Consider the following 26,619-nt stretch of genomic DNA (forward strand, 5'->3'; position numbering starts at 1 on the left):
AAATTGTATTCTGTCTGTTTTCCTGGACTTGGTCTGATTCCAGAGGAGCAGTAACCCGTCCGGGCATGCAGAGGCCATTGGCGGCCCCTCAGCAGGGAGCCATTGCCGTCCCGCCGCCCGGAGCCGCCCCCTCCCCTCAGGCCGCCATGTTCTCTGCTGCGCCTGCTCGGGCCGACAGAAAATGGCCTCGGCCGCTGCGGCGGGGACCGAGCTTCTCCCGGAGCCCCTGCTCGGGCCGAGCACGGAGCATTTCGCCGGGGCGGGGATCCGGGGCCCGCGGGGATCCGGGGCCGGGCCCGCGTCCCCCTCGCTCCGCCCGCCCGGGGCCTCCCGGGGGCCTCCCGCGGCCCTCCGGCCTGAGGCGCTGCCGTCGGCCCGGGGCTGAAAAGCGTGAGGAGGGAGTGAGTTCGCTTTTCCTCATGGGACAACCCCAGCAGGGAGATAACCCGAGCTTTATTGTCTCCCATAGAAAAACTTCACTGAAATCTTGAAAAGCCCCTGGGCGATATTTGCCCTTGTTAAGCGCACAGAAGCCTTTCTTTTTTCGTAGGATAATGCAACTGGGGGCCTGAGTAGCTTGGCAGGAGTGTCCAAGCCACACTATGTCTTTAAAAGGCTTTTTTTAAGAAGAGGGTTACAGGTTTAAGTTCCCCTGTAAAAAAATAATTAACTTGAAAAAAGCTCTTGAATGAAAAAAACGACTTGGAAGAAGGAGTAGAGAAAAGAGCCAAAAACTGGGATGTTGAGGAAAAACACAATCATAGTTTAAATTTCATAATTAATGGCTTTGAAAATTAAGTGTTTGTCTGTGGATTGTAACTCAAAGAGTAAAATATGTTTGTTACACTTGGGGAATTCCAGTCAAACTAATGGTGCTGAAAGGGATAAAAGAAAAAGACCACTTGCAGAAGGTGCAACAGTGCTAAGAATGGAAAAGGGACACCATTCAGAAGTGCAGGAGAAAATGCCATTCAGGAGAAAAAGTGCAGCCATCTTTCTGAAACTCCAGGCAGGTAAAAAACTTCTGAACCTCTGATATCAGCAGGCATGTTTTAAGATTTTATTATTCTGATCAGGTCATGTGATACCGGATTAATTTTTGAGTTGAAGGTATTTCAAGAAAGTTTGTTTTAAGTCTTGCAGCTTAAAACAAAAAGCTCCCTTCATAGGGGCACTAGAATGATTTTAGTTAAATTTACTGGATCTTTTTGTTTTTCTAGTAATGATTCAGAAACACATCTGTGAATGAAAGAGGCCACTGTCAATGACACAGTTTTGAAGTTTGCTGTCACAAGTCCAAGGAAAGATGTGACACTGAGCCTCCTAGTAGCCAGGGATCTGGTCTAATGTGGCAGCTGGTGGCAAAAGGAAATACAAGACACTTTATAATATATGTCATTCTAAACCTCCACAGGTGATAGGACCAATTTTAATTTAGTTTGGGTTTTTTTTATTATTTTAAGATGGTAGATTCTCATCTGTCACTAATAACTGAGTGTTGGGTCTGGGGAATTCTGTGGATAATAGAAGTTTATTCCTTTGGCTCATTTTACTAGCTGTTTTTTGCTAGGATTGCATTTCCTTCAGTGAAAATGTATAGTTTGTACATATGCTTGTACCACAGATACCACAGAACATGGTCCTGCTATTTGTTCACTAAATATATTTGAGCAGATTAATGAACAATAACCATCAGCTGGAGTACTTGAAATGGAGACATAACTTTCATGCCTTCAGAATTTATAATATGACAAGCATTTGCTTAACCTCTACTCTATAATCCAAGGACAAGCTTTTAAATTAGATTTTGATTAAGTATCACTGAAATAGCAAGGGGGTCATGCCAGACTGACTTTTTCAAGTAACAGTGAGAAATTTGTAGAATTAAATATGGATGATGCCTTCCCACTAACAGGGTGGGTTTTCTGATTTTTGTTACACTGTTAAAAACCCTGAAGATTGGACTTGTCCATTAAATTAAGATCTTAAGCCAAGACAGCATAAAGCAAACGTGTATCTTTTATGATTAAAAAAAAATAGCTTCTTGCCAAAGATTCATTCAAGTTATTTAATTTTGATTGCCTAAGATGGCTAGTTTAATTTGGACACAAGACTGGTTAAAAACAGATATGTGTTTATATATATATCTAAAAGATAATTATTAAATCCCTTTGCTTTAAGAAAAATATAGGGGTCCTGAAATCATTAAGTGAACCAATCTTTTAAAAGAAAAATAATTGTAATTTTTTTGTTGCCTTCCTGCTTTGAGTATCTCACCTGAAAATCTGTTCCTTGCCGTGTTTTCCTCCTGTAACAAACTATGTAGATTTCCAGGGGTTGAATTTGAAATTGCCCCTGCCGTTTGTGGCCTGGTGTGTATCTGAATGCCTGAGTATCTCCCTGCTGAATGAATTGTTTTCTGACCTGAATTCACTTGAGTTTATTGACTGGCTGATGGTCTTGGTGCTGTTCCAGAAGAGCTATTGAAGGAAAAGATGCAGGAATGCAGAGGATGATGCAGAGGGTGATCTGATCTGTCAGAGATGTACTAAGTGCAAGATGCATAGAATATTTTTCAGACTTTATTAACTTTTTAGATAGATGTGGTGGGTTGACCCTTCCTGGGTGACAGATGCCCAACAAACCATACCCACTCTGTCAGAAAAAAAATGGAACAAAAGGTTCACAATTTGAGATCAGGGAGAGATCCTCACCCAATACCATCAAAGGCAAAACAGACTCGATTTGGGGATATTAACTGAATTTATTACCAGTCAAAATCAGAGCAGGATACTGAAAAGTAAAATTTTAATAGCATCATCCTCTCCCTCCCTCCTTCCCAGGCAGTGGAGGGAGACAGGGAATGGGAGCACATTCAGTTTATCACAAGTTATTTCTGTCCCTGCTCAGGGAGAAGAGTCCATTTCTGGCTCCAGCATGGTGTCCCTCCCACAGGAGACAGTTCTCCATGAACTTCACCAGCATGGGTCCCTTTCCGTGGGGTGCAGTCTTGAGGCACTGCCTGTTCCATGGGATCACAAGTCTATCAGGAAACCTGCTCCAGTGGGTTCCTCTCTACAGCTCCACAGGTCCTGGAGTGCCTTCTTTCAGGCATCCACCTGCTCAGGTGTGGTGTCCTCCACGGGCTGCAGGTGGATCTCTGCATCCCTGGGCTCCCTGGCTGCAGGGGCACAGCTCCCTCACCATGGGCTGCAGGGGAATTGTGGTTCCTGCACCTGGGGCACCTCCTGCCCTTCCTTCTCTACTGACCTTGATTGTTCCTCTTGTTCTCTTCCTCGTATTCTCACCATTCTCTGAGTGCAATTACATCGGTGCCATAACTTTTTTTTCCTTCGTAACTATGTTATCACAGAGGTGTTAGCACCATCTCTGCTTGGCCCAGCCTTGGCCACTGGCACATCTGTCCTGCAGCTGGCTGTGTCCTGCAGAGACCTGGCATTGGCTCTGTCAGACACAAGGGAAAGCTTCTGGCAGCATCTCTCAGAAGCCAACCCTTGAAGTCCCCCCAGCTACCAAAACCTGGCCAGACAAAACCAATACAGTAAGTGCTTTTAATGCAAGATCTGGGGGAGCTTTTAGAATACTTTTATTTTTCTTTTTTTCTTTGGGGTGGGGATTGTTATTCTGTAGAACTTGCTTTTTTTTTTATTTTCCTTTTTTTTTATTGTAAATGTGCAGCATTTGCTGATGAGAGCATTTGCAGCCTTGATGAGAGTTGTCTAGTAACAGTTGTCCAAGCAGATATTTACAGTTTAAACAAGAATAGTCTAGAATAGCTTCAGTGGTAATTCTTAAGTCTGTTTTGGTTTGCTTTGCATTTTTAATAGCATACATAAATACCACGGGGTGATAGATGGGGCTTTTTATTTCTAGGAACAATAATAAGGTATAAGGTGAGTGTATAATAAGGTGTATGTTTTCAGGTTTGATATATGAAATTTTAGTCTTTTATGCATCGATGAACCTTGGTTATATTGTCAGCATGTACTATAAAAACCACCTTTTTAGAAAAGATTGCCATTGCTATAAACAATGTATATCTGAATATTCTTCATTAGAATTAGTTGCTCATCTAATCACTGTTCAATCCCATCTTTTCAGAAGAGGCAAACATGTAGCTGTGAAAATTACCAAAAACTATGGCATAAACTGCTCCAAAGCAGTTTATGAAGTCCTAGTACTGGAATATGTAAAGGCACTGGATCCTGGCAGTACTCAGTGAGTATACAAAGCCACCTGTACTTTGGTTTGCCTTTAGGATTTCTGTCATGTTGCTTTCTGTGCTATGGGATGTGTCTCAGCTTTATTAGAACTGTTACAAGTCATGTCACATTCCTGCCTTTGTAGTCACTGTGTAAAGTGTACCATGGACATGTCTGAATTGTTTTTGAGGTCCAGGGCCTCAGCACCTTTCCTTCAGTCAGAGATGGGCTTTGGGTGTACAGTATTTGAGGATGAGCATCAGCCATTTTGATGCCCACAGGCCAGTGCAGAGCTCCTGCAGTTAGCCATGGCCACAGCAGCCTGCTAGGCTGAGCTCTCATTTGAGGGGTGTCACATGCTGTTGAAGTGTGCTCCAGCAGCAGAGTGCTCTCTTTCTTGAGCTCTTGGACTGGTTTGGAGCCTGGTATCAAATAAGAACCTTCTGAATCCTTTCACACCACTGGGACAGTCACAACCATGACATGTTAGAAGTGCAGTGTATTCTCATGGACTACTACCTTGGAGCAGCACTTTTTCCTGTAAGTTACTGTGAGTCAGAATAACGCAGCATCTGTAATTCTCAGGTGGGTGAAAATATGCTGGAGAGGCAGGGACTGAGGAAAATGATTTATGCAAGAACTTCAGCTGCCTTCCTCCATGGTGCCAAATGGAAGAGAGATGTGGGCACAAGGGAACGGTATGAACAGAACATTTCTACACATTGCTTTCAGTCAACATTTTGGCAGCAGCTTGGTGTGAAGAATCACCTTCTTAACATTTGTAATTTATGAGCCATGCTAGTAACAGATGTAGCTTCATCTGTCACCATCAACAAATTCAAATACCTGAACTTTGTCATCTTGACCGTATTGCTGAAACTTGAGATTAATCAACAAAGTGAAAAAATAGGGTCAAGGGGAAAAAAACCTCAAGGGACAAAACCTAGTACACTCCACCTTACTTTAGGAAACAGATCAGTACTGCCTCTTTTTTCCTTAATCTGAACCTGATTATTGATTGCAGGATACAGTGAAAAATAGTTATTGATAACTTCCTCTAACAATGAACAGAAATGTCTCTCTGGATTTCCCTTCGGAGCCATGGCAAGGAACTGGGGTCTTTGACATATCACATGATAAGAAAAGCAGGCAATAACATTTTTATGTACTGGACTGCTATAGTTTTATTTTAAATATCTTCAGTTTAGATTTCAGACCCAGTCATCTCTTTGACAAGCTGGCTGCTCTGGTGGACTATTCTCAGATCAGTTCCCAAGTTGAAAACACAGTTGTTGGTAAACTTCTGCTGAAGGGCCAAAACAGAATATCTGAGTAAAAAATACAGTCTGTTTGTCTAAGGAAATGAAATTTTTTCTGTCAAGGACAGGTGGATTGGGATGAACAAAATCCTGGTGGGAGACACTTATCAAACCCTTGTACGCCACTGAAGGTAAGATGCGACAGGGAAAATGCTCTTAAGGACAGAAGCTTTAAGCATAAGTGTAAGATAACAAAACATTATTTTATTTCCATGAAGGCATTCATGACATGGCAGGATTCTGACCACAAGAACCTCTTTGATGTGTTTCAGAAGATGCTGGATTTTGTCCCAAACAAGCACTGCTCTTATCATGGAGCGCTTTTCTTTCCATTGAAAGGCAGAAAGAGGGCACAGGCTCCTGCATCTAACCGGGCTGAGTCACAGGGACCAAAGAAACTTAAACATTTGGTTATATTGTAACTGCCTTACTTTTTAGTATGACTTCTTGGATACTTACCAAATACTGGTATGAAACTTAATATACAGATGAACCTGGTTTTCAAACACAGGGAATGTTAGCACTTTCAACATGGAAAAGAGCACCCTAATAGCAACAAAGTAGTATTTTAATTTCATTTTATTCAACAGTCCTTTGAATTTGAGCAAAACACCCAGCACTGCTTTGTACTCTGTAGTATCAGTGGTGCTTTCTTTTCAAACAAGGAGCAGAGACGGCTCTTGGCATTAAGTGTAAGGATGGCCTTTATTTGCTTAAAAAAAAAGTTACAAAGTAAGGAAGATCACTGTAGTATTGAACAGATTGCATTGTGATGACCAATTTTCCCATTTATTTTAGTAGGTGTACTCTGGTTACCAGTATTTCAGTTAATGCTCACTGTTAGCTTACAACAGTATAGACTTCACCTTTTTTTCCCCAATCTTTCTAAATTGAACTGTCCTGAGAATTTCCAGTAGGAATTAAAGTTTCAGGGAGCAGATAAGTTGCTTGGTTTAGCATGAGAGCTGCCAGCATAAAAGAATCTCTAAACCTCAAAGGGGGAGGGGTGGTGTTTTGGCTGCCTTAGGTTGCAGCAGCTGTGCATTTGCAGAGCAGCACAAAGCAGCTGCTCCCCCTGCCCCAGCCCTGCCAGCAGCAGCGCCTGGCTCAAGAAAGCTGCTGGGCAGCTGCGTGGAACAGCACTGCTTGTGCTTCCATGAGGGAAAGGGAAAAGGAAGGCATCCCCAGAGCTGCAAGGGCACCTGACAGTCCCTCAGGAACATGGGCCACCAGCTGTAACAGCCAGCAGGCTCAGAGATGCCACTCTTCATGCCCCACCATGGTAACCAATTCCTGCCACCACAACAGCTTCTCTCCAGCAGTGGGGCTTCTGTCTTCCCCACAGCTGGAATAGAGGATTGCTTTATGCTGGAAGTCTAGTAAAGGGTGACAAAGTACTTGGGGACATGGACAACCACCTATGAGGGGGGCTATTTGGTGGTACAGACTGCAGTGCCACACAAGCGACCGCCTCTTCCCTTGGGAGGCGTTTTTATAGTTTAATTTGCAAGCAGACTGCCCTAAGTCTCATTCACCATATCACATCTACTCCAATACAGACAGAAATCCCAACAGATGAAATGGATTTCACCGTGGAAGGCCTTATATTACATTATTACAGTAGAAAATACAGGAGGTAGAAGGTAACTGAAAGGACAAATGCAGGTTAAGAGTCAAATCTAACAGCTCCTGTAAGCTACTTGAACATGGTTTTAAAAACTAAATCCAGTATTCCATTAACTATAGAAAACAGTTAAAATAAATTGCCATGAGAGCCCTTATATCATGCTTGATACAGGGAGGTAGGATGTAAGAATCAGAAGGACACATGAGACATGACACTTATCTACAGCTCCTGTTTGCTTTACTGAGGCCAGAATTTCACAGGTCAGTCACCCTCTTCAGCTTCAGACTCCGACTCTGCAACAGAGAGACCTCATCAGCAGCCTGGCCATGGCTCAGCCCCCAGCCCCAAGCTCAGCTGCTGCCCTGCACAACAGCAGCTGCTGGATCTACATGGATTGTCCTGGAAAGCTTTTCTAGCCAGGACCAGGGGAGGGGGCACACTAGTCTCAGAGGGGCAATTAACATCCCCCACTCCAAAACACAGCATTTGCATTAGGGTTCCCAAAATGAACAAGCTCCACATATGAGCGAAGCTGCTGGTTACCTTCTTCAGCATTCTTGAGCCATTCAACAAACTTCTTCATCTGCTCTAGAAAAACACTCTTTCCTTTTGCAAGATGGGCATCTTTATACCACTTGAGGATGGGTTCTTCACTCAGAACTTCAGCTGTAAAGATAGGCAAGAGCAGTATTAATTCAGTGAACTGCTGAGAACCTGACTGGCAGCCTTTGCTTCCTCCCCAAGGAGCATCACGTACTCCTTCTCCGGGTACAGCTGGACAGACCTGCACTAGGAGTGCCTTCACTTTTGAAATTCAGAGAACCAGGCATTTTGGATGGTTCCTCATACTGGGAATTTCCTCAGTACTGTATCCAGAAGCTGCACTTTCACTCCCACTAACAGTCTGGAGTGTTTTAGAGTTATTTGAAATTGTTTTAGAGTTATTTGAAGGTTCAGTTAACAGCTAAGAACAGATGCAAATTCTGTTGAAGTCCAAAGTAAACACTTCCTGTGGTGCAGGTGTTTTTTAAATTTTACAGTACAGAACAGTCTTCAGTTTAACAAGTTTCCATAGGTGCACAGCTTGGTTTTTTCAGTACTTCCTTTTATCAGACATTTAAAAAGAGCCAAGAGCAGCCTGGAATACACTGGTGGTCTTAATCTTCAGCTCCTCACACTCAATGTTTAGGAGAACTAAGAAGAATAAACTATCATGGAACTTAACAAAAGGCCTTAAAAATCTAAATTTAGCTTTGTTCTGCAACTCTTAAGCATTCCTACTGTAGACAGGCAGCATCTTTGTCTTGCATTTCCCCATGTGCCAACAGCTAGCTAGATGCACCTTTGCATTTTTACAAACAGGAGGTAGAAAATTCTTCAGCTTAGGAAGTGCAGTGTTGTAGCACTGATCTCCCGTTTCAGAAGCTTTAAAAACCTCAACCAACCAAAACCAGCCCCTCCAAAAACCCACAAACCCCTGAAACTATAACCCCACAAAGTTACCTTTGTAGAAGAGCACCACTATTTTCTGGAAGGCCTTCATGAAGTGAATGTTGTCATAACAATACTCCTGAATCTTCAACAGAAGAGTCAGCTCTGACTGACCTTGGGTGGTGAAGGCAGCAAGTAGAGGGCTGTATTGCTGTAACAAGAACATCAGATTGGCACACACAGAGCACTTCTTCTTTACCACCTGACTAAAGCTGGTTTTGCAGTTTCCATCAGCCACTGCTTAGAAATTTGCAACCACAGCCCCACCCCAGAGCAGCTCTGCAGCAGTCACTGCCTCTGCCTCAAGCCCTTGGCCTGTAATATTCCTCACAAGGGGGAGAATTCCCCATCTCATTCTGTCTCTGTACTAGCAGAGTTGTAGCTTTAACATTTAAAATGGAGCTGCAGACAGAAGGAAGGCCAGGCTCTGCCTAAGGGCTGCAGAAGTCTGGATTGAAGTTACAATACCTTCAAATGCTTAATGGCTTGCTCTGCTACCAGCTCCTCCTTTTTGTTCCACTCCACTGTGCTCATTACACTTGACCAGATTATGGTTACCACAGTCTGTTCTGAGATGTTGTTTTTCTTCATCTCCTCCTTCACGTACAAGATGATCTGCCAGGAGAGTAAGAGTAAGCAGAAAGGCCACATATGGCACTAAGCTAAATTAAAACTTCTGTTTTAAAGGTAACCCAGAAGGTTTCAGAATGACAACCAACCTCCCAGATCATACAGCAGGATTCAGGACATTAAGGAAAGACCACAAAAGTCGTATCAACCACTCCCCCCCACCAAGTTCATCATTTTAGTTCGCAGTGAGAGCTAAGTTCAGCACAGAAAGCACCTCCACCTTGTCTACAAACACCTACATCCTTGAATGGATCTCCCCGTGACATCTGCTCCTGCAGTTCCTTCTGCAGCTCCTTCCGAGCTCCTATGGATTGCTGGTTCCGAACATACTCGGACAGTTCCTTTAGTCCTGCTTCAGTGAAGTACTTGGAGAAGTGTTCAACACTTTGTTTGTTGGCTGGGAAGAGTTCCTGAAAACAAAGTTTACAACTCTTTTGTAAAAAAAATGCGTGTTGAGTACTTTGCTGGCAAATGCTGTTCACGAAACTGGCTTATGGAACAGCAGAGTAGTTCCAGTGGTACTCACCATGAGCCTGTTGTCCATGTTTACCTTGCGAAGACTGACAGCCACTGCATTGATATCTTTCTCATTTATCCATGATTTGAACAGCTTGACTGCAAAAGCTGCAGAGACACCTGTGCAGTCAGAATAGTTCTATTATTAGTGACATTCAAAACACAGGGAACCATAAGGCCTGAGTACAGGGTACCTTGTTTGGCAGACTGTGCTCAGAGCAGCAGCTGTGCTTCCAACACCAGCACAGTCTGCAGTACTTCTCCCTGCCCTGCAGCCTCCAGCATGTTGGACTTTTCCTACAACTCAGCATCACAGAGTCTTCCCTGTACTAAACTCAACTTTTCCTGCTGCAATTTAGGAAGTAACCTAAAGATATGACAGACACTTTGCATCCTGAAAGGTTCCTCTCAAAAATACAGTGGGGTGCCTTGCTGGGCAACGCTAGTGATAGCAGCTCCCAATGTCAGGCAGGGAAGTCTTACATACAAGCTTTCTCAAGAAACTCCTTTTCTGAAGCCTTAACAAGATCTTCCAGGTTCACAGGGGCATTACCTTTGCTAATCTTGTAGTCAGTCTATCACCAAGCAAGGGTGCAATGTCATCACAGCTGCCACCTGCTTGTCATGGTTCTGTCTCCCCTTCCTAAGGGAGGAGCTGGGCCACACTTACCTTCTTTAACCAAGTTCTCATTGTAGAGACTGTTGAGAATTGATGCATTGAGTGTCCCGTTGGCAAGCAGAATACCCGTCAGCATGGCCAGTTTGTTCCGCTCAGATTCTGAGAACCCTTTCAGGAACAGCAGCAACTGCAGGACAAGTAAGAAGAGCTGCATAAAACGACCACCTCTCACTAAACTCTGGCCACTGCCTGTGTTAAACACTTTCGTTTCATCAGGCTAGCAGAAGCACTAGTCACTGGTAGTCATTCAAGCCAGCCATTCTTCTATGACCAGCTTTCAAGGGTCGTATTTTAATAATCCATTTTATGATGTAACCCTTCTACAGAGTGATTAGCTAGCAGAATGTGAAGGTTTGTCTGCTGATAAAAAAACCACTCCATACCTTTTTGACTTCATCTTCAAAGCCTTTCTCCAGGTACTTGTAACGCCTGATTAGCTTGTTAAAAACCTAGAAAGACACAGAGTACATTATCTTTAGCTGTGAACTATCATTTGATTTGAATTTTAAAAAACAAAGTTCAGTAAAATAGGTCTGAACACTTTAGGGCAACCACAGCTTGGAACACTGCTGCTCTACTACTTCCAGTATGCTTAAAGCCATGTGTTATTTTTACATTAGCGTACGATTACACAAACATTTAATTTTTGACCATTAAACAGCTTTAAGTAAAATTGTCCTAATTTCAGAACTAACCTGAGCAAATGCTTGCATGGTTTCTAGGTCTTCCTGTGCTGCAAACACACAGACGTTTGTGCGTGTCATGTCGTCTGCCAGGGTCCCGCCCGGGGCTGCAGGAGGATTTCAGCATTAGTAGTGCACTGAGCAGTCTCCAAGCAGAACTCCAGCACCCACAGCATGCAACACATTTTCCTGTCATGATGAACTCAATGACCTGATCACCACAGACACCCCTACATCTCCCTGTGTTCCACTGCTGCACCAGAACTTTACAATTAGCTTAGATTTGAACATTTAACTATTCTGGCCCCCTACTGCTAAGGGGACTGACAACACATCTTGTTTTCATATGAGTAAGTTAACAAGGCCATATGAGCTCCTCTTCCCTTAAAGGAAGCCACTGAAACTGCTTAATTCCAGCAAGTGTCTTTTTAGTGTCCGCTGCAATAGTGCTGCTTCGTGCCTTTTATGCGACAGAGTGAGTCACAACAGTAGACTGAAACATGAAGAGACACACAGTTCAAAATTCAGTGCTGCAGAGATGAGCTTGAAACGTTAGTTATTTAGGCTGCTTCACTAATGAAGGTGCATTCAGGTCACCAGCTTTGGTGCCAGAACACCTCATAATCAATTTCTATGCCATTCTACATGCAATGGAGATCCTTTGCTATGAATTAGTCAGAAACATGACTTTAAAACTAGAAATTAGTATTTCTGGTAATAATATTAAAAGCTGGTAAGGCAACAGGATGTCAGTTTTTATTCTGGCCTCCTCTGACTGAAGATCAAAGCTGGTCTTCTAAACAACCTGTTACAGACAGAGAGTTGAGTAAAGCACCCCATATCACCATTAACACAGCAATGCTTTCTTCCCTTCCCCATCAGACTCACTCCTAGAAGGAACACTTCCTAACACAGGAGGCTGCACTGAACGTAAACCCCCATATTGTAACAATTACAGTATGTGCTTGCCTGGTTGGTGAGCATCTGTTCCTCTTTGTACACAGAGTGTGTACCTGAGTTTGCAAGACTTTTCATCACATTTCACTTCCTCAGTCCCTGCGTTTTCTGCCAACTTGACCACCCTCTCAGTTCTCACTCCCTGACAGCTGCTAGAGCCTGTGACCTCACTACTGTCAACAACAAATGATTTATAACAGCATGTCCAAGACTAAGCACTTCAGATTCTTCTGTAAACAAGTTTCCTTTCCAAAACAACAGGGCAGGATGCATAAAGCACAGGAACATGTCAGAATCTTTCAGGGCAACTACTGGTCTTGTTACTGCAGACCATGCACCTGAAACAAGAATTCATCCATCATTAGAAGTGATCTTGACCAGAGTCAAGATCTATTTCTGGTAAAAAAACAAAAAGAAAAACCCCAAAAACCCAACCAACAACAAAAACTAGCCAAACAAACAAAACCAACCGCACACACCACACCCAAAAATCTAAAGTACTTTCTTCTAAGCAGAGTTTGTACAATCTACACTTCAAGGCATGCAAACAGACGCAAGTAAAACTGAGGCAGGTTATAGAGAGTATTTCTACAGTAACTGCTCAGGCACCAAGATGATCAAGTGGTTTACCACAGATTAACTTAAACCCTGTTCTACACACTCAATGGGCTCTTTAGCAGAGATTTTACACTGAAAGGAAATGCAGCTTTTGCAGAGTGAAGTGAATGAAGCTGACAGCAGCCACATCACAGGGACTTACCCAGCATTCCACCAGCCACCAGGATGTCAAAAAGTGTTTCTGCATAGCGGCGATAATCAAGTTTTGCACCAGAAGCATCAAGAAACTTTGCTACTGCCTCCAAGTCAGTGCCAGTTTCAGTTAAACCTTGAATAATACAGTCCTGGAACTGAGTAGGGTCAAACCTCTCTTTTTCATCTATAAAGCAAAAACGTTGAAATAAGATTTCCATTAAGAGTTCTTTGTGATGATCATTACTTGGTTCTAATACAGCTTAACTGACTTCTCAGTTTGATTCTTATACCCCTATTCTCATGTTAGATCACTCTTTCCCTCCAAAACCAGAGACTCAGCTCATGCTGGAAGGCAGTTTTTAATACATGCCCCAAAAATTCTGTACATTTGATGCCATTACTCATGTTTTATCTCAGCTTTTTGGGCCTCTCTCTTTTCAGATGAAATCGTCTGACTGACTTAATGCACATCATTACCACATCTGAGTCACCTGGCAATTTCCTTTTTGGCTATGAAGACCACCCCCTCATCTTAACCTGCAGCTAGGTGAGTTTGAGGCAGTAACTTTTCCTGAAGTGCTTGGGGGAAATGTAGACATAGGAGCTAACTTAATGGCCTTAACTGCAGAGCTATTTAGCAACCTTTGCTGTAGCTAAGCAGAACACTGTGATGTATCTTCACACCTGATACATCAGCTGATCATTGCCTTGTTTTTACTACAGGCAGGGCATAGTCAACATGTAACAAATCCACCCATGTAACTAACAGTCTTAAAGAGGTCTTCAACTTTTCCTCACTCAATTTGTCCTTAGATTATAGAAATCATGAGATAAAAAGCTTCCAAAGATAAGAGAACTCAACTGCAGCTCTTATTTTGAGCGCTGTCTATAACAGCTTAGCCAATTCTGCTAGCAGGCTAATAGGGCATACTGGTGTCCAGTGTCAGTGCAATTATCAACACATTGGTAAAAGCTGTTTGGAAATACTGCATCAGTTATTTTCCAGGGCAGAACCATGGAGCTCCATTGTTCTAGAAGAGTTGCTTCTCAGCCAAACTATGGTTAAATGCTTAAAGAGAGACTAAACCCCTGGCTGCTGGCATTCCATCTGCTGGACAGACCACACCAAACTCTAATACTCAAAAGATTTTTGAGGTGCTTTGACATTTAAACAGGTTCTATAAATCCAAGTGTGCTTCTGCATGTACAGCATGCTTAAAGCTGCCTGTTAAGAGCTGGAACACTGCTGCTATACAAGTAAAACTGTACTGAACAGAAACTCTTAAGAGCATCCCCACTTCCTGTTGGAAGTAAAAAGCTCCACCAAAATGCTAAGTTACTCATCACATCTGTTCAGTCACTAACTCTTCTTATGGAAGTAACTGTGTGTGCAGACAGACAGGCCTTTGCATATCCGATATTTCAAGAGTTTTTTGGATGTTGACTGGGGATAGGTGGGTGGGTGGATTTTTGGGATTTTGTTGAAGAATTTTTCTGTCAATTTTTAAAAACCTAAAAGAGGACAATGTAACTTTTAGCCAGTGGCTAAGACTGAGATTCTTACTATGTTAGATGCTCCTCAGATGTATGTATTAACCTGCAACAGCCTGTGCTGGAGCTGCCCTGTAATTCAGGGGTACCAGATCCTAAGCTACACATTCAGGACAGTTCTAGAATAGCCATCTTTTAGGCAAAGGTTATTACAGTAAATTCAGCAACAAGTCTGACTGCCAAATAGTTTTGACTGGTGCAGAGAAAATTCCAGTCAGCCTCAAGACTCTGCACTTAGCGTGGTCTCGTGTAAAAAATTTACGGTGAACGCATGAAGGCACGGGTTTGCTTACTGACAGAAACCGACGTTTTACCGTAAACATATCGCTGGCAGCCGGTCCTGGCAGTGCGCACGGTGCAGTAACTCACCTCTTTTTCTGGTTTTAAAACGCTGGCCCGATAGTGTCGGCTTCTGCGGCTTTTGATTATTCATAAAAGACACCCTGCAAGGAAGCAGAGACACCCATGAGGACGCTGCGGGCAGGGGCCGCTCCTCCCTCCAGCTCCAGCGGCGCTGGGCGGCTGCGGGCGGCGCCGGCCCCCGCCCGGCTCCCGGCACGCACCGGGCTCCCCGGGCGGAGGCGGCCGCAGGGCGGAGCCGGGGCCCGCGCGGTGCCACTGCCTGTGCCCGTGGCCGTGCCCGCGCCTCTCGCCCCTCGGCCCCGCCGTACGGCCCGAGCTGGCGGTGCCTCCGCTGCCGCCAACGCTGCCCCGCTCCCGGGTACCCGAGCAGGGGAGGAAGAAGGGGCGCAGCACCTCCCTCCCCGGCCTCCACCGCAGCGCCGTGCGGCCCTTACGGCCCAGGCTGCCGCAGCCGGCCCCAGCCGGCCGCCCGCCACCTGCGCCCGTCTCCTCACCGACTTTAAGGCAGAGAGAAAATGCCCGAGCGGCCCGGAGCGGAGACGGGCAGGAACAGCAGCGAGGAGCGGTGGCAACGAGAGCTCTGCGAGCGGAACCGACGCCAGAGGAAGAGGGGAGGGCCGCGCTCCGCCCCGCCCCGCCCGAGAGGATGGAGGGAAGGGGCGGGGAGCGGGGCGGGCTCTCGGGGGGCCGCAGGTGCTGCCGGGCTCGCGGGGGGTCTCTGCCCTGCCAGAGGAGCTTCCCGGCCGAGCCCGGCCCCACGCCGCGTTCCCTGTGGTGGAGCCAGCCCGGCACCGCAGGGACACTTCCCCTCTGGCCGGGTCTGCGGCCCACGGAGCGGAGCGCGGGTGATAAGTGCGAGTGGCAGCACCGGGACCTGCGGTGCATCGAACTTCAATACCATACCTACTCTGCTGCTTGACCCTAGATGTGCTTTGCAGTTGTAATAATTTCTTCTTTCAGATCCTGGTGGTAACAAGCACTTGACGTACTGAAGTGTGTGCAGACAGGACTATCAGTTACAAGCTGTGCCCGTCTGACACACAGCAATGTCCCTGGGCTCCAGAAGCGCAGCCCTTCTTTACTGCCGTTTAAACACGGGTTCTTTCACTAGCCATCACCTCAACAGGTCTCATCCTACCTTCCGGCTGTAGGCAGTCTGTCTGTTAGACAGCATAAACACACCCACTGTGTTAGTGGAGGCTCTTCATGTAAAAAAATGGGCTGCCAAACACACAGCGGCTCAGAGCTGGAGACAACATGGGGAATACTCTCTGTGCTGGTGTAGGATGGAGAGGCAATTGCAGCTCAGTTCTTTGCTCCCCAAAAGGCCAAACCACCAAACTAACTTAGAGAACACAAGCTTCCTTCTAGACTGTATGCAGCTCCAAATTTCCACCAGATTTAAGTGCGATGTTGCTGTGACTAAAGCTCTTGAAATGACCAGTTATCAGGTGTATAAATGGAACAAATCCCTGTGCTGCAGCAGGGAAAACACAATCGTTCTTATTGTCAGTAGGAGCCAGATTTCATCTCATACCATTTTGGTACTGTTTTGTCCTTGAAACAAAACTGGTGATAGGTCCCAGTGCCACGAAATAGCAGTACAGTGCCTTCCAAATTTTAAATAAACATTTTTGCAGATTCCAGTTAACAGCCTGATGAGATCCACAAAATACTAACTTCAAAAATACCACATTCAGAGGAAGCATTTTCACCTTAATATTAACAAATATTTGTCCATTCATTCTAAACTCAAGGCACTGGCTACACTGGTGCTCATTCTAAAATGAGAGCACTTGTCTAAATCACAATTAATTCAAAAGCCAAGAAGAAAAATCAGAAATTATTAAAATAATATTTTAAGGAAACATAAAGATATAATAGTGCCTGTTGTCAGCTCCCTAAGGTCTGTGATAAAAGCTCATTATCAGTTGAGCTTTTTCCATTAGCTGTAGTTTCTCACACTTTACCAAGAGAAAGGAACAAGAAAATTTTACCGATGTAAAGGAGTAAGATCTTTTTTAATCTCTACAGATTTAGATTAAATGTGACTTATTTGAGGGTGTGTGCAGGTCACACTCTCTTCTATGCTAATTTAAGCCTGCACTGTCATCAGTGAAGTAAGTGAAAAGAAATTTATGTTTATGTAAATGAGCTTAGGATCTGAACTAATGCAATACCTGTTGAGATGGAGCATAGAGCATGTTGGAGATGTTGAGCATCTCCAGAATTGTGTCTTATGCTAGTGTTTGGGTACAGAATAATGTTGTTAAATGTGTCCTCACTGTTAATTTTATGGCTTTGAACTATCAACTATCAAAGTTGAATATTGATTTGTATGCATACCTACACTGGCTCAACTCAGGCATTTCCTTTCCTCCCTCTCAAATACCTTTACACTTGTTTTTCAGACTCCTCTCCTCAAGGGGAAATGTTCCATCAAGATCCATACAGCTGCCACTGGATCACTTTAAAACCTCCTTTCCAAAACAATGTCTGTCAGCGCCAGTTGTTTGGCACAGCTGAGCTGCCACACCTATCATGAACTCGTGTTGTCATGGTTCTCCTCTCAGCCCTCCCCTTCACCTTTCCCTCCTGGTCAGCTGCTGGTGGTTGCTATGGGCAACCTCACCTCTGGTAGGAAAACAGCTGCTACTGGGATCCTGTCCCGCTCTTAATCCTTCCTACCTCCAGTGCCACTGCCCCACCTCGTGCCCTCTCCTCACCTGGGATGAATGCACCAACTTTGTCCTGCTTCAGCATTTTGCTGGAAAGAAGGGGCAAAACTGTGGGTAAGGCAGAGGGGAAGTAGTGAGTGGTGACAAGGCAGTGACTCCATTCCACCTCTGGGAGAGGCCAGAGTTAGTGGTTCAAAGAGATCTGATGATGTGGAGCAGGCTTGAGCTGCCAGGAACCAGAGCTAAACTGGTGGGTTACTGGGGTGGTAATATATCTGTGCCTAGAAATACTTGGCAGTGTGTACTTTTAGAATCTCTCTTTTACTGAAATATTGATACATTGCCCATCATTAATTTGTACAGTGTCTCATTCTGATCCTTGGGATTTCCATATCCTGGAAGAACAGGAAAAAATCAAAGATAACAGTTTTTACTGTCAAACTGGATGTAGAAGTGACAAAATGGTACTACTTGTGACCTGTTCTTCATTGCAGGTATTTTCAAAATTGCATGCAAATTCTTTCAAGTTCTTGAGGTAACTCCAGAAGTGTTCCAGTGTAGCATGAAACACATGAATGACAGGTCTTTTACTTGGCAGGACAGGAGAACTGGTGCTTATATCTTATTCTACCAAGATGGGCTCATGTATATATGTGTGTGTGCGTAAGTATGACAGTTCTAATTCTTTCTTGCAGGAGTGCTTGCAGTCAGTAAATGGCTGAAGGAGTCATCATGTCATCAGGAGTTGTCTGATCCTTAGGAAAGCAGTACTAATCTATAATCTAAACCCATGGTTTACAGGTTCCAGGTTTGTCTTTGGGAAACTGAAATAAAATATAAAAAATCATTTTGCTAAGGAGAGAAAAAAGTGACTGTATTTCACAAATGCATGTTCCTTATCAGCCACACAAATGTCATTGCATACACATATCTCAATTTTCTCAAGTTATAAAAGGCTGGGAAATCAACCAACTTACCTCCAGTGAACAGTGGCATTCTTGTAATTGAACAGGTAATTAAGCTCATAGCACAGGTGAGCTCTCAGCCTGAAAGGCTCAGATTACAGGAACTGACATACAAGGTTCCACTATGCAGTACAGTTTAATGAGACTGCATTGAATTGTGGGGGCCATGAGTTTGCAAAGAAAGCCTACAGTGCATCCCTGGAGATGATACATCATCTCCTGGTGACTGGATAACAAATTCATCTTTATTTAAATTCTAAGTTGTTAACAAATTTTTGCACGACACTTAGCCCATGAAGGTTCTTGACCTTGGTTATGACTTCTATGAAGTTCTGTCACTGACAAACACTTTGCTGGATATCGTGCACAGGAGGAAGCAGAAGTGGGTGGATACAGAATTCCAGCCCCAGCCAGGTTGAGGTAGGGCTAGCTCTAGCTGGCTGCTATTGGAAGAGAGGGGCCTGCAGGTCTGTCTGATGTAATTTGTGTTCCTTTTCATAGAGAAATTTTCAGCCTAGAGCACAACAGATTTGTTCAAACTCAGGCCCATGAGGCTTTTAAAATTGAAAGCTTTAATTAATGGACCTTGACATAGTTTCATCAGATGTTTCCTATTTTCCAGTCTCCCAAAGTGTTTTTTTAGTGTGCTTTCTGACTGGATGTGCATTGATGAGAGAATGGCTGGTAAAATCTCACTCTTTATTTCATAATTGTTCCCGTGCTTTACTACTTTAATTTTTATATTCCCTTTTTTTGCTGTTTAACTTATAACAGAAATTTGGGCCCAGTGACAAGGTATTAAGCAACTCCAGATGTATCTCCTTTTACAGTGCCAAAGGATGAGTGCAATGGAAAACCTGTGAGGTGGCTATTGTCAGGAAACAATGCCATCATTAGCATCTTGCCCTGCTTTCTGCAGAAACACTTGTGTAATCATTGTTGGCTGGGGCTGATATGGGGAGGGAAGTTGGCTCCTGCCTCATTCTACAGAAATCAGTGCTCTGCAGCAGGCTACTGCTCTGTCCTGCCAGCCCTTGGAGTGAGGGAAGTGCAAGACATGGGAAGAGCAGATTGAAGGCATTACTCTGGAAAGACACAGAGAACTCAAGGGGGAGGGCATTTTCTTGCCATCCTCATTTTAAATAAAGCAGAGGCAAAGCACACCAGTGGTTATCCAAATACCTTCAGTGACTCTGGAAGGAATTTGAATAAAAGGGCACAGTCCACTAGTTGTGGGTTACATGTTCCATCTATGTGAGAAGATACTGCATGTGAAAACCAGCCAGAGCTGGGTCTGTATTGGACTTCCTAATAGTCAGGATAATAGGTAATGGATACCCAGAAGAATATGAAATACATATGCTACTGACATATGTCAATCACAGTCCCATTCCTTGTCTTATGGTTAATACAAGACTTAACCAAAAATGAAATTTTCCTCCTTTCTTTTCCCCAAACCTGTTCTCAACCTATTCTAATCATAACCAGAGTCAAACAATATCTTTGTGAGCAGTATCTTCAGCAAAACTAAAAAGATAAGCAATCTCTCCCAGAAACAGTCATCAGCCAAACTCTACCACTCAGGCAGGAGTCCATAGAAAAGCCAACTCCTCAGGTCTTCTTTATCCAAATCATATTAAATCATAAACCCTGTCCTGGAAGGTTGTAGGGTGCTCAATTCCTATACCTGCCACCACCACTTACCAAGCTGATTTCAGTGCTGGCACTGTTTACCTATTTGTTTTTAATGTGAGGATTTAGAAGTCATAAGTAAGAGTTTACTGCAAGATGGATCTTGTATTACCTTGCAGAGCTGGCTTGATGACTGAGAAGTGGCTCATATTCAATTCTGAGTTACATATTTATCATCTGCAGATGGGATAGGGCAGTTAGGATGTTAGCAGTATTCCAAAGTAAAAAGAAGGGATGGATGGTTCTCCTTTTTTCTGGATATTACATGGGCTCTGGGATGATAGGTTTTGGTTCATGGAATTCATCAGGGTACTCTTAGGACTGGGGAAGGTTGGTGCTGGGTTAGGATTTCAGAAGAAGAGAACTTTGGTTTCCTGCTGTGTCTTGACAGTCAATGAAATTATGCTGATTTGCCTCAGAAGAAGCTATTACCCAGTAACTGGGCAAAATACCTTCTCTCATGTCACTCACTTTTTATTTTCCAAAGGCAGGGTGCTGTCCACCAGTGATTAACACATCTATATTTCTTTCCAGGATAAAATGGAGTGGACACCTGCTCCTAAAAGGAACATTAGAAAAATCCCCTTTTATTATACCCTCTTGATGCTGATAGCAAATGACATTACGTGTTCATGGCCAGACTCCTAGTGGTGCCAATAAATCAGCCCATTCTGTGTTTCAGTTTCTTATTAACCTACCATGCCTGAGGTTAGGCTGATTCAGCAAGTTCTTCTTGTGGATTTTTTTTTTTTTTTTTTTTTTTTTTTTTTTTTTTGGGCAACAGTAACAGCACAGAGAAAATGAGCTTTTCAGTAGTTTTTTTCAGTAGTTTTCTCTTTAGCTTCTCAACAGGGAGATGTAAATTCCCTGAAGAATGGACAGGACAGGGAAAGACAAGGCAGTCAAAGTACAGGAGAGCTGTGGCACAAAGGGCTGATGTGAGCATACCTATGTAATTAATTAAGTTCAGTTAAATCACTCCTTTGATTTAGTTAAATCAACTTGCTTGTTGGCTGCCACAGCTGCAATTTCAACAAAGAGTGATGGTTTAGTACCTTCCCCCCAAATGCTCCACCAACACATTTCACATAGCACATATAACTGTTTTGGACTGGAGGTTTACAGCTGAAGCCACCAATTCCTGCAAAAGTGAACATCCAGAATTTTAGCTATCAAGATGCATTTTAAAATTGTCTATTTTCAATTACTATGTATTAAAAGCTATCAGGTTTAAGGCTCCAGGGCAGAAAAATAGAGTTGCTATAGAAACAAAAAAATTCAAACAACTAAAAAGGCCAATGAAAGCACAATCTATTCTTTAAAGAATAGTGGAAATGTAAAACCAACTCTGTAAACTAGTTTGATTATCTGATGCCAGATATGAGAATATCTATCCCTATATAGAACTGCATGTTGCATCTGCAGCTGGAGATAAAGCATGCACTAAAAGAGCAAGCCAAATGGAACCAAGGGATTGTTTACAGCACACAGGCAGTGTCACTAAAATACTGACACTGCATTTTGGAAATACCTCCTCTGACAGTGCTTCCAAAGATGTAAACAGAGGTTTAACTTGTCAGGCTGACAAAAAAGAAAAGCTTAAAAAATGCAAGCCAGCAATGAACTACAAGTGCTAACACTAAACATGTAGAAATTAACACATATTCTTTGAAACTGTTGTTTGCTACAGGCCTACAATCCAACTCTAATGTTAACTAGGACTTGTTAGCTTATTTTCCCCCTGAAACTTCATACCATTCATATGTTATTATTATTTCCATATTACTTTATCATTATTTACACACAATCCTGACCCTGTCATCATCAATGTCACTACTCCTACCAGCAATGCAACTTGTCAGAAATTCACTTTCTCAAGGAGAAGACACTCATTACAGCAATAAAAGAGATTGTCCAGGATTGTACTGATTGTCACTAATTTTAGAAGGATTTGACAAATATATGTAAGACAGAATTAGTCTTTCCTCAACAAGAAGATTACAGTCATAATATCTACCCAAGGTACCCTTTGTTCATCCCATAGTAACACTGCTCATTTGTGTCTGTACTGCCCTGTGTAAGAGCAACAGCACAAGAACTGCTCTTCCATTCTGCTTCAGCAGCACTCAGGCCACTTATTTTCATAAAAGGATTCAGATAAATTAATTTGAATTGGGAAGACCATTTGGGGGTTTCAAGAGAAGCAGGGAAGGCTGAAAGCAACTCCTGGTCATGTAGTTCAGCTTTGAGGTTATTTAGAAAGGTAAGAAACAAGTATGACAGAATCACAGAGCATTGTGAGTTGGAAGGGATCCACAAGGATCATTGAGTCCAACTCTGAGTTACATATGATAAATATCTAACTCAGAATTAAATATGAGCCACTTCTCAGTCATCAAGCCAGCTCTGCAAGGTAATGCAAGATCCATCTTGCAGTAAACTCTTACTTTTGACTTCTAAATCCTCACATTAAAAATAAATAGGTAAACAGTCCCTTCCTTGTGGAAGGGATCCACAAGGATCATTGGTCCTGGCATATATATATATATATATATGTGACCAGTATGTTCTTTTAGTTTAATTTCAGCTTGAAAACAGTGGTTTCTTCTCCAGCACATTGAGGTCCCCCTGTGATAAGGACCCTGACTTGGTGAAGATTATACACTCAGAAACTTTAAATTTTTATGCTACATTAATGGCATTTACAGAGAGGGGCACTAGAAGCAGCTGGGCTTTCTAATGTCAGAAATATTTTGTTCTGGGGGCAAAGGCACCTATTTTAAAATAAACTAGAACAGCAATATTTTTCCCCATCAGGCACAGATAAGTCTGTTGAAGAAAGTCTATAAAGGGCTCTCTCTGTAGCCCCAGAAAGAAACTTCAGATTCAGACAGCCACAGAACATTTAAAGTAGGGGTTAGCAGATTAGATCTTTACTATGTAATACTCTCATGCAAATGTAAAAATCAGGATTATATGTTGAACAATACGTCTTGTCAGAGATGGAAAATCCTCTCAGCAGGATTTACATTGGTTTACTGAAGCAATGGTCACAAACTACCCAAAACACAGAGCCAGCAGCTGACAGGGACAAGAGGGAGAACTGACAGCCAGGTTTTCATCTGCATTTCTGTTGACAAGTCTTGCAAAAAAAAAAAAAAAAAGGTGCACATGCCTTTTCATTGTGTCAGCAGAGTTAATCAAAAAGAGGTGATTCAGCATGAAAGTGAGTGGCAGAAGGGCAGAAGCAGCCTCCCCAAAAAGTGCTGTTCATTTCCCATGGTGAGACCACATAAACTCACATGTTATTCATGTGACAGCTGATAGATAATCTTCCTGCTCTTCAAATGACCTTTGATTGCCAGCACTATTATTGTATTTTGCGCATTTTGTTGTCCCCACCTCCACTATTCTTGGGTACAACCATCTCCCTTTGAAAGGCAAGACTCTGAAATACTCTCTGTGATGGCTTTAGCCCTGTGGCACAACTTGTCATAGGACAAAGCAGGTTGGGGTTTCTTTTTTCTTTTAATTTAAGGAAAGAACAAACACATTGCTCCTGAATTTTCTCTGCCAGGCTGTTTGTTTCTCAAATCGTCACTATGGCTCAAAACTTCTGGGCAGCAAAAGCACCTTTACTGCTGCCAACACAGGTTTTGCAGGTTTTCATCTCATGGGAGTCTTTTTGTTTTTGGGAAACCTGCCACAGCCAGCCAACTTCTTATGGGCAGAGGCACTCATGCAGCACGAGGTCGTGTATGTTTAGTGAGCTGCACTGCAGTGGGCAGTTGCTCTGGGGACTGACCTGTGGTGTCAAGGTTGGCAGAGACTCCTGTGGTCCCTCCTTCACTGACTTCAATCACAACACATTGCTTTGTGGCTGGGTGTCCCTCTAGCCACCCCGCTCTTCTCATATCCACTAGAGGGATTCCTAGGAGCACAGGAACAAGGATACCTTTCTCACCCCTACCCCCAATGCCACATGCTGCCACCTTTGGTCACAGTGGTTAGGACCTTATTTTTTGAGTGGTTGCAACCACAGCTCAGGATTATTCATTGTAAATCACTGATCAGTTAGTGAGAAGAGGTCAGAAATGAGCTTATTGCTGAAGGCCTGCGTGACAATATGGCATTTTCCCACATATTGAAAATATTCAGGCAGCCTAAATTTGTGTCTGAAAGGGGGACAAGCACTCATTTAAGAGAGGAAAAAACAGTAAGAGGCCCAAAGAAGCAGAAGATGATGTCTAGCTGGAATAAGTGGGAGAGGTGATGGAAGGATGCCAGAATTTTCTTAGCTACTTCCAAGCAGGAATAGCCTGCATGTTTCAATGCCTACTGAAAATAATGCAAATATTCCTAATAACTACACAGGAACCTGAATGAAACTTCTGAATCATCAGAGTCTTATCTTTACAGAGTGCAGGATGAGAACAAATACAGTGAACTCCTTGGCATTTATGTCAGCATGCTCACAGCCAGCAAGGAACTGATCATTGAAAAGAATCTTTTACCATCTGTTGGAGAAAACTGTAGTTTGTTATTGAATGTGTGGCAAGAAGGAAACATTTCTACATTGCCAATTCAGATTTTCTTCAATCTGTGCAAAAGAATATATTAAGGCAATATGGACTTAGCAGGATCTAGCCTTTGAGCAGAAAGGCTAATCTATATAGATTTCCCTGTATGAATGCCATAGTTCTTAATCACATATAAAATACTCAGTATTTTATATTTTCTAGAAAATATATGTCTTAAAATGCTAATAATAGTCAGAAAATCAGTTATTTAGGTTTAAATACAACTATCCTATTCCTACTCAAAAGCACTTCAGACCATTACAATAATTTAATTACAGTAAGTGTTAAGTAACTATCAAGCACTGCAATAAGATGGGGAATCAGCCCTGTACACATTTAGTTCAAAGACTGCAGAAATTGCTGCCAAGATTTTCCAAACTTCTCACAGATTCTATGTTGCAAGGATGGGACTTGCTTTGGCTGGATTACTGGAGTGTTATTTAAACATGATGCACATGTATATACACACACAGATATCCACAAAAGTACCAGGGACTTCCAGAGAAGTTTCAAGGCGCATGGCCCTAGAGAATTAACCAAAGTTTTTCTTAAAAAGTGACAGGCAAAAGCAAGAAAAGCACAGCAGTGGAGTTACAAAACAAAGCTAACCTGATAAATGGAGTGACATAACCAGAGGGTACAAAGGAGGCCTTCCTACCTGTCAGGCACACCCACCTCGCTTTCCTGAGATGGATAGATGCCATTTCCTTTTGCCTTGTCAAACAGGACAGTGTTTTCTACTGGCAAATACTTTTTGCAAGTTAAAATGACAAGCAAATACCAGGAAAATATTCTCCATTCTCCTGAATGTACCGTTCTAACTCTAGGAGATGCACAGTAGTCTTTGATTTGAAAACTGTTACCCACAGACCTATTTTCTGTTGCAGTGTTCTGCCCATCTCACAGATACTTGGCAGGGGGACCAAAGCTTCCCTTCTGATGCCAAAGGACAGATGTGCACCTGGTGAGACTGGGTTCGAGTCCCAGGATGATCCCCTGCTTACAATGTGTCTTCCTAAAGACTTTAACAAACATTAGGTTATTTTTAAGGTTGCCCTTCTTATGTGTAACAGGGAGCTGTCCTATAACCCTTTTTATTCCATTAAAAGTCTGTTAGACATTGTATTTGTTTTATTCAATCTTAACTGAAGTTCTACCTTTGTACTTTTTAATGTGATTTCATCTACTGCTCCCTTCACAAGTCCCTTCTCATACCATCTCTGTTGACAAAAATCAGGTTTACTTTTCTCCCCCTCAAAGGCATGGCCATTCCCTCAGCTTCTTCAGGCCAGGGGGAGAAATCCATGTGGTTCTCTTCCCATGGAAAATCACAGTTCATTGTTGCTCTTGTTGCTCTCCATTCTCTGTGATGCAAATGACAAAGATCTGGTAAATTTGACCACTGCCAGTATGAACCACCATATTGCTCAAGTAAGACACTGTCATGGTAGACAGTGACACATTAATGCTTTTCACCTGTGGTTCTGTGGTGCTGAACTTATTTTATTGCTCAGGAAACTGGAATAAGAATGAACTAAATGACTTGGTAAGAGACACACTAAATAAATAGTAGGAGGAGATTAATATTATGTTTCTTTTTCCTACTCTGATGATTCTGAAAGATTTCCCTTGTGTATAATGTAAAGCAATGTTACTGGACTTTGGGGGAAATCAGGATGCTAAAACCTCACTGCATATGTGACAGAATACAAGAAGTGTGTTCTCAGGGAGGATCACTACATCCCCATTGGCTGGGTCATGTATCTACCATGCTAGACCCAGACTAGCTTCTACAGTATATAAATATTTCTAAAATTTGTCTTTCCAGAAGTATTGTCTCCTTGGGATGGTTTATCAGTATTTACATTTTTGTTTAATCAAAGTGGTTTTCTGCTACCTTGTTTCTTACTGG

At 42.9% G+C, this 26,619-nt stretch overlaps 1 protein-coding gene and 1 long non-coding RNA gene across 2 annotated transcripts; one reads left to right on the forward strand and one right to left on the reverse strand.

Annotated features, from left to right (window-relative positions):
- The first annotated feature begins 4,248 nt into the window (after window positions 1-4,248).
- On the forward strand, window positions 4,249-14,801 carry LOC132330683 (uncharacterized). The gene is made up of 3 exons (XR_009487396.1): window positions 4,249-4,921; window positions 5,611-5,673; window positions 13,320-14,801. It is a non-coding gene; the product is annotated as an uncharacterized LOC132330683 (long non-coding RNA).
- Window positions 6,223-15,353, reverse strand: BZW1 (basic leucine zipper and W2 domains 1). Its single transcript, XM_059853334.1, has 12 exons — window positions 15,287-15,353; window positions 14,799-14,872; window positions 12,886-13,062; window positions 11,181-11,275; window positions 10,869-10,934; window positions 10,477-10,612; window positions 9,817-9,926; window positions 9,530-9,700; window positions 9,129-9,275; window positions 8,673-8,811; window positions 7,713-7,835; window positions 6,223-7,462 (listed from the first exon to the last, which is right to left on the reverse strand). Exons 2-12 carry the CDS (start codon window positions 14,860-14,862, stop codon window positions 7,431-7,433), a joined length of 1,260 nt encoding a protein of 419 aa, XP_059709317.1. The 5' UTR covers window positions 14,863-14,872; window positions 15,287-15,353; the 3' UTR covers window positions 6,223-7,430.
- Window positions 15,354-26,619: the final 11,266 nt, after the last annotated feature.

The sequence above is a fragment of the Haemorhous mexicanus genome, chromosome 8 (assembly GCF_027477595.1).
Source record: "Haemorhous mexicanus isolate bHaeMex1 chromosome 8, bHaeMex1.pri, whole genome shotgun sequence".
NCBI classification, from domain to species: Eukaryota; Metazoa; Chordata; class Aves; order Passeriformes; family Fringillidae; genus Haemorhous; species Haemorhous mexicanus.

Bases quoted from the DNA above. Each gene is read 5' to 3' on its own strand.
- BZW1 (XM_059853334.1), bottom strand. From the start codon at position 14,862: ATGAATAATCAAAAGCCGCAGAAGCCGACACTATCGGGCCAGCGTTTT. The intron at 10,935-11,180 runs GTTAGTTCTGAA...GTGTCTTTCTAG, and splicing joins CCATGCAAGCATTTGCTCAG to GTTTTTAACAAGCTAATCAG. The intron at 9,927-10,476 runs GTAAGTGTGGCC...CTGACTGCACAG, and splicing joins TGAGAACTTGGTTAAAGAAG to GTGTCTCTGCAGCTTTTGCA.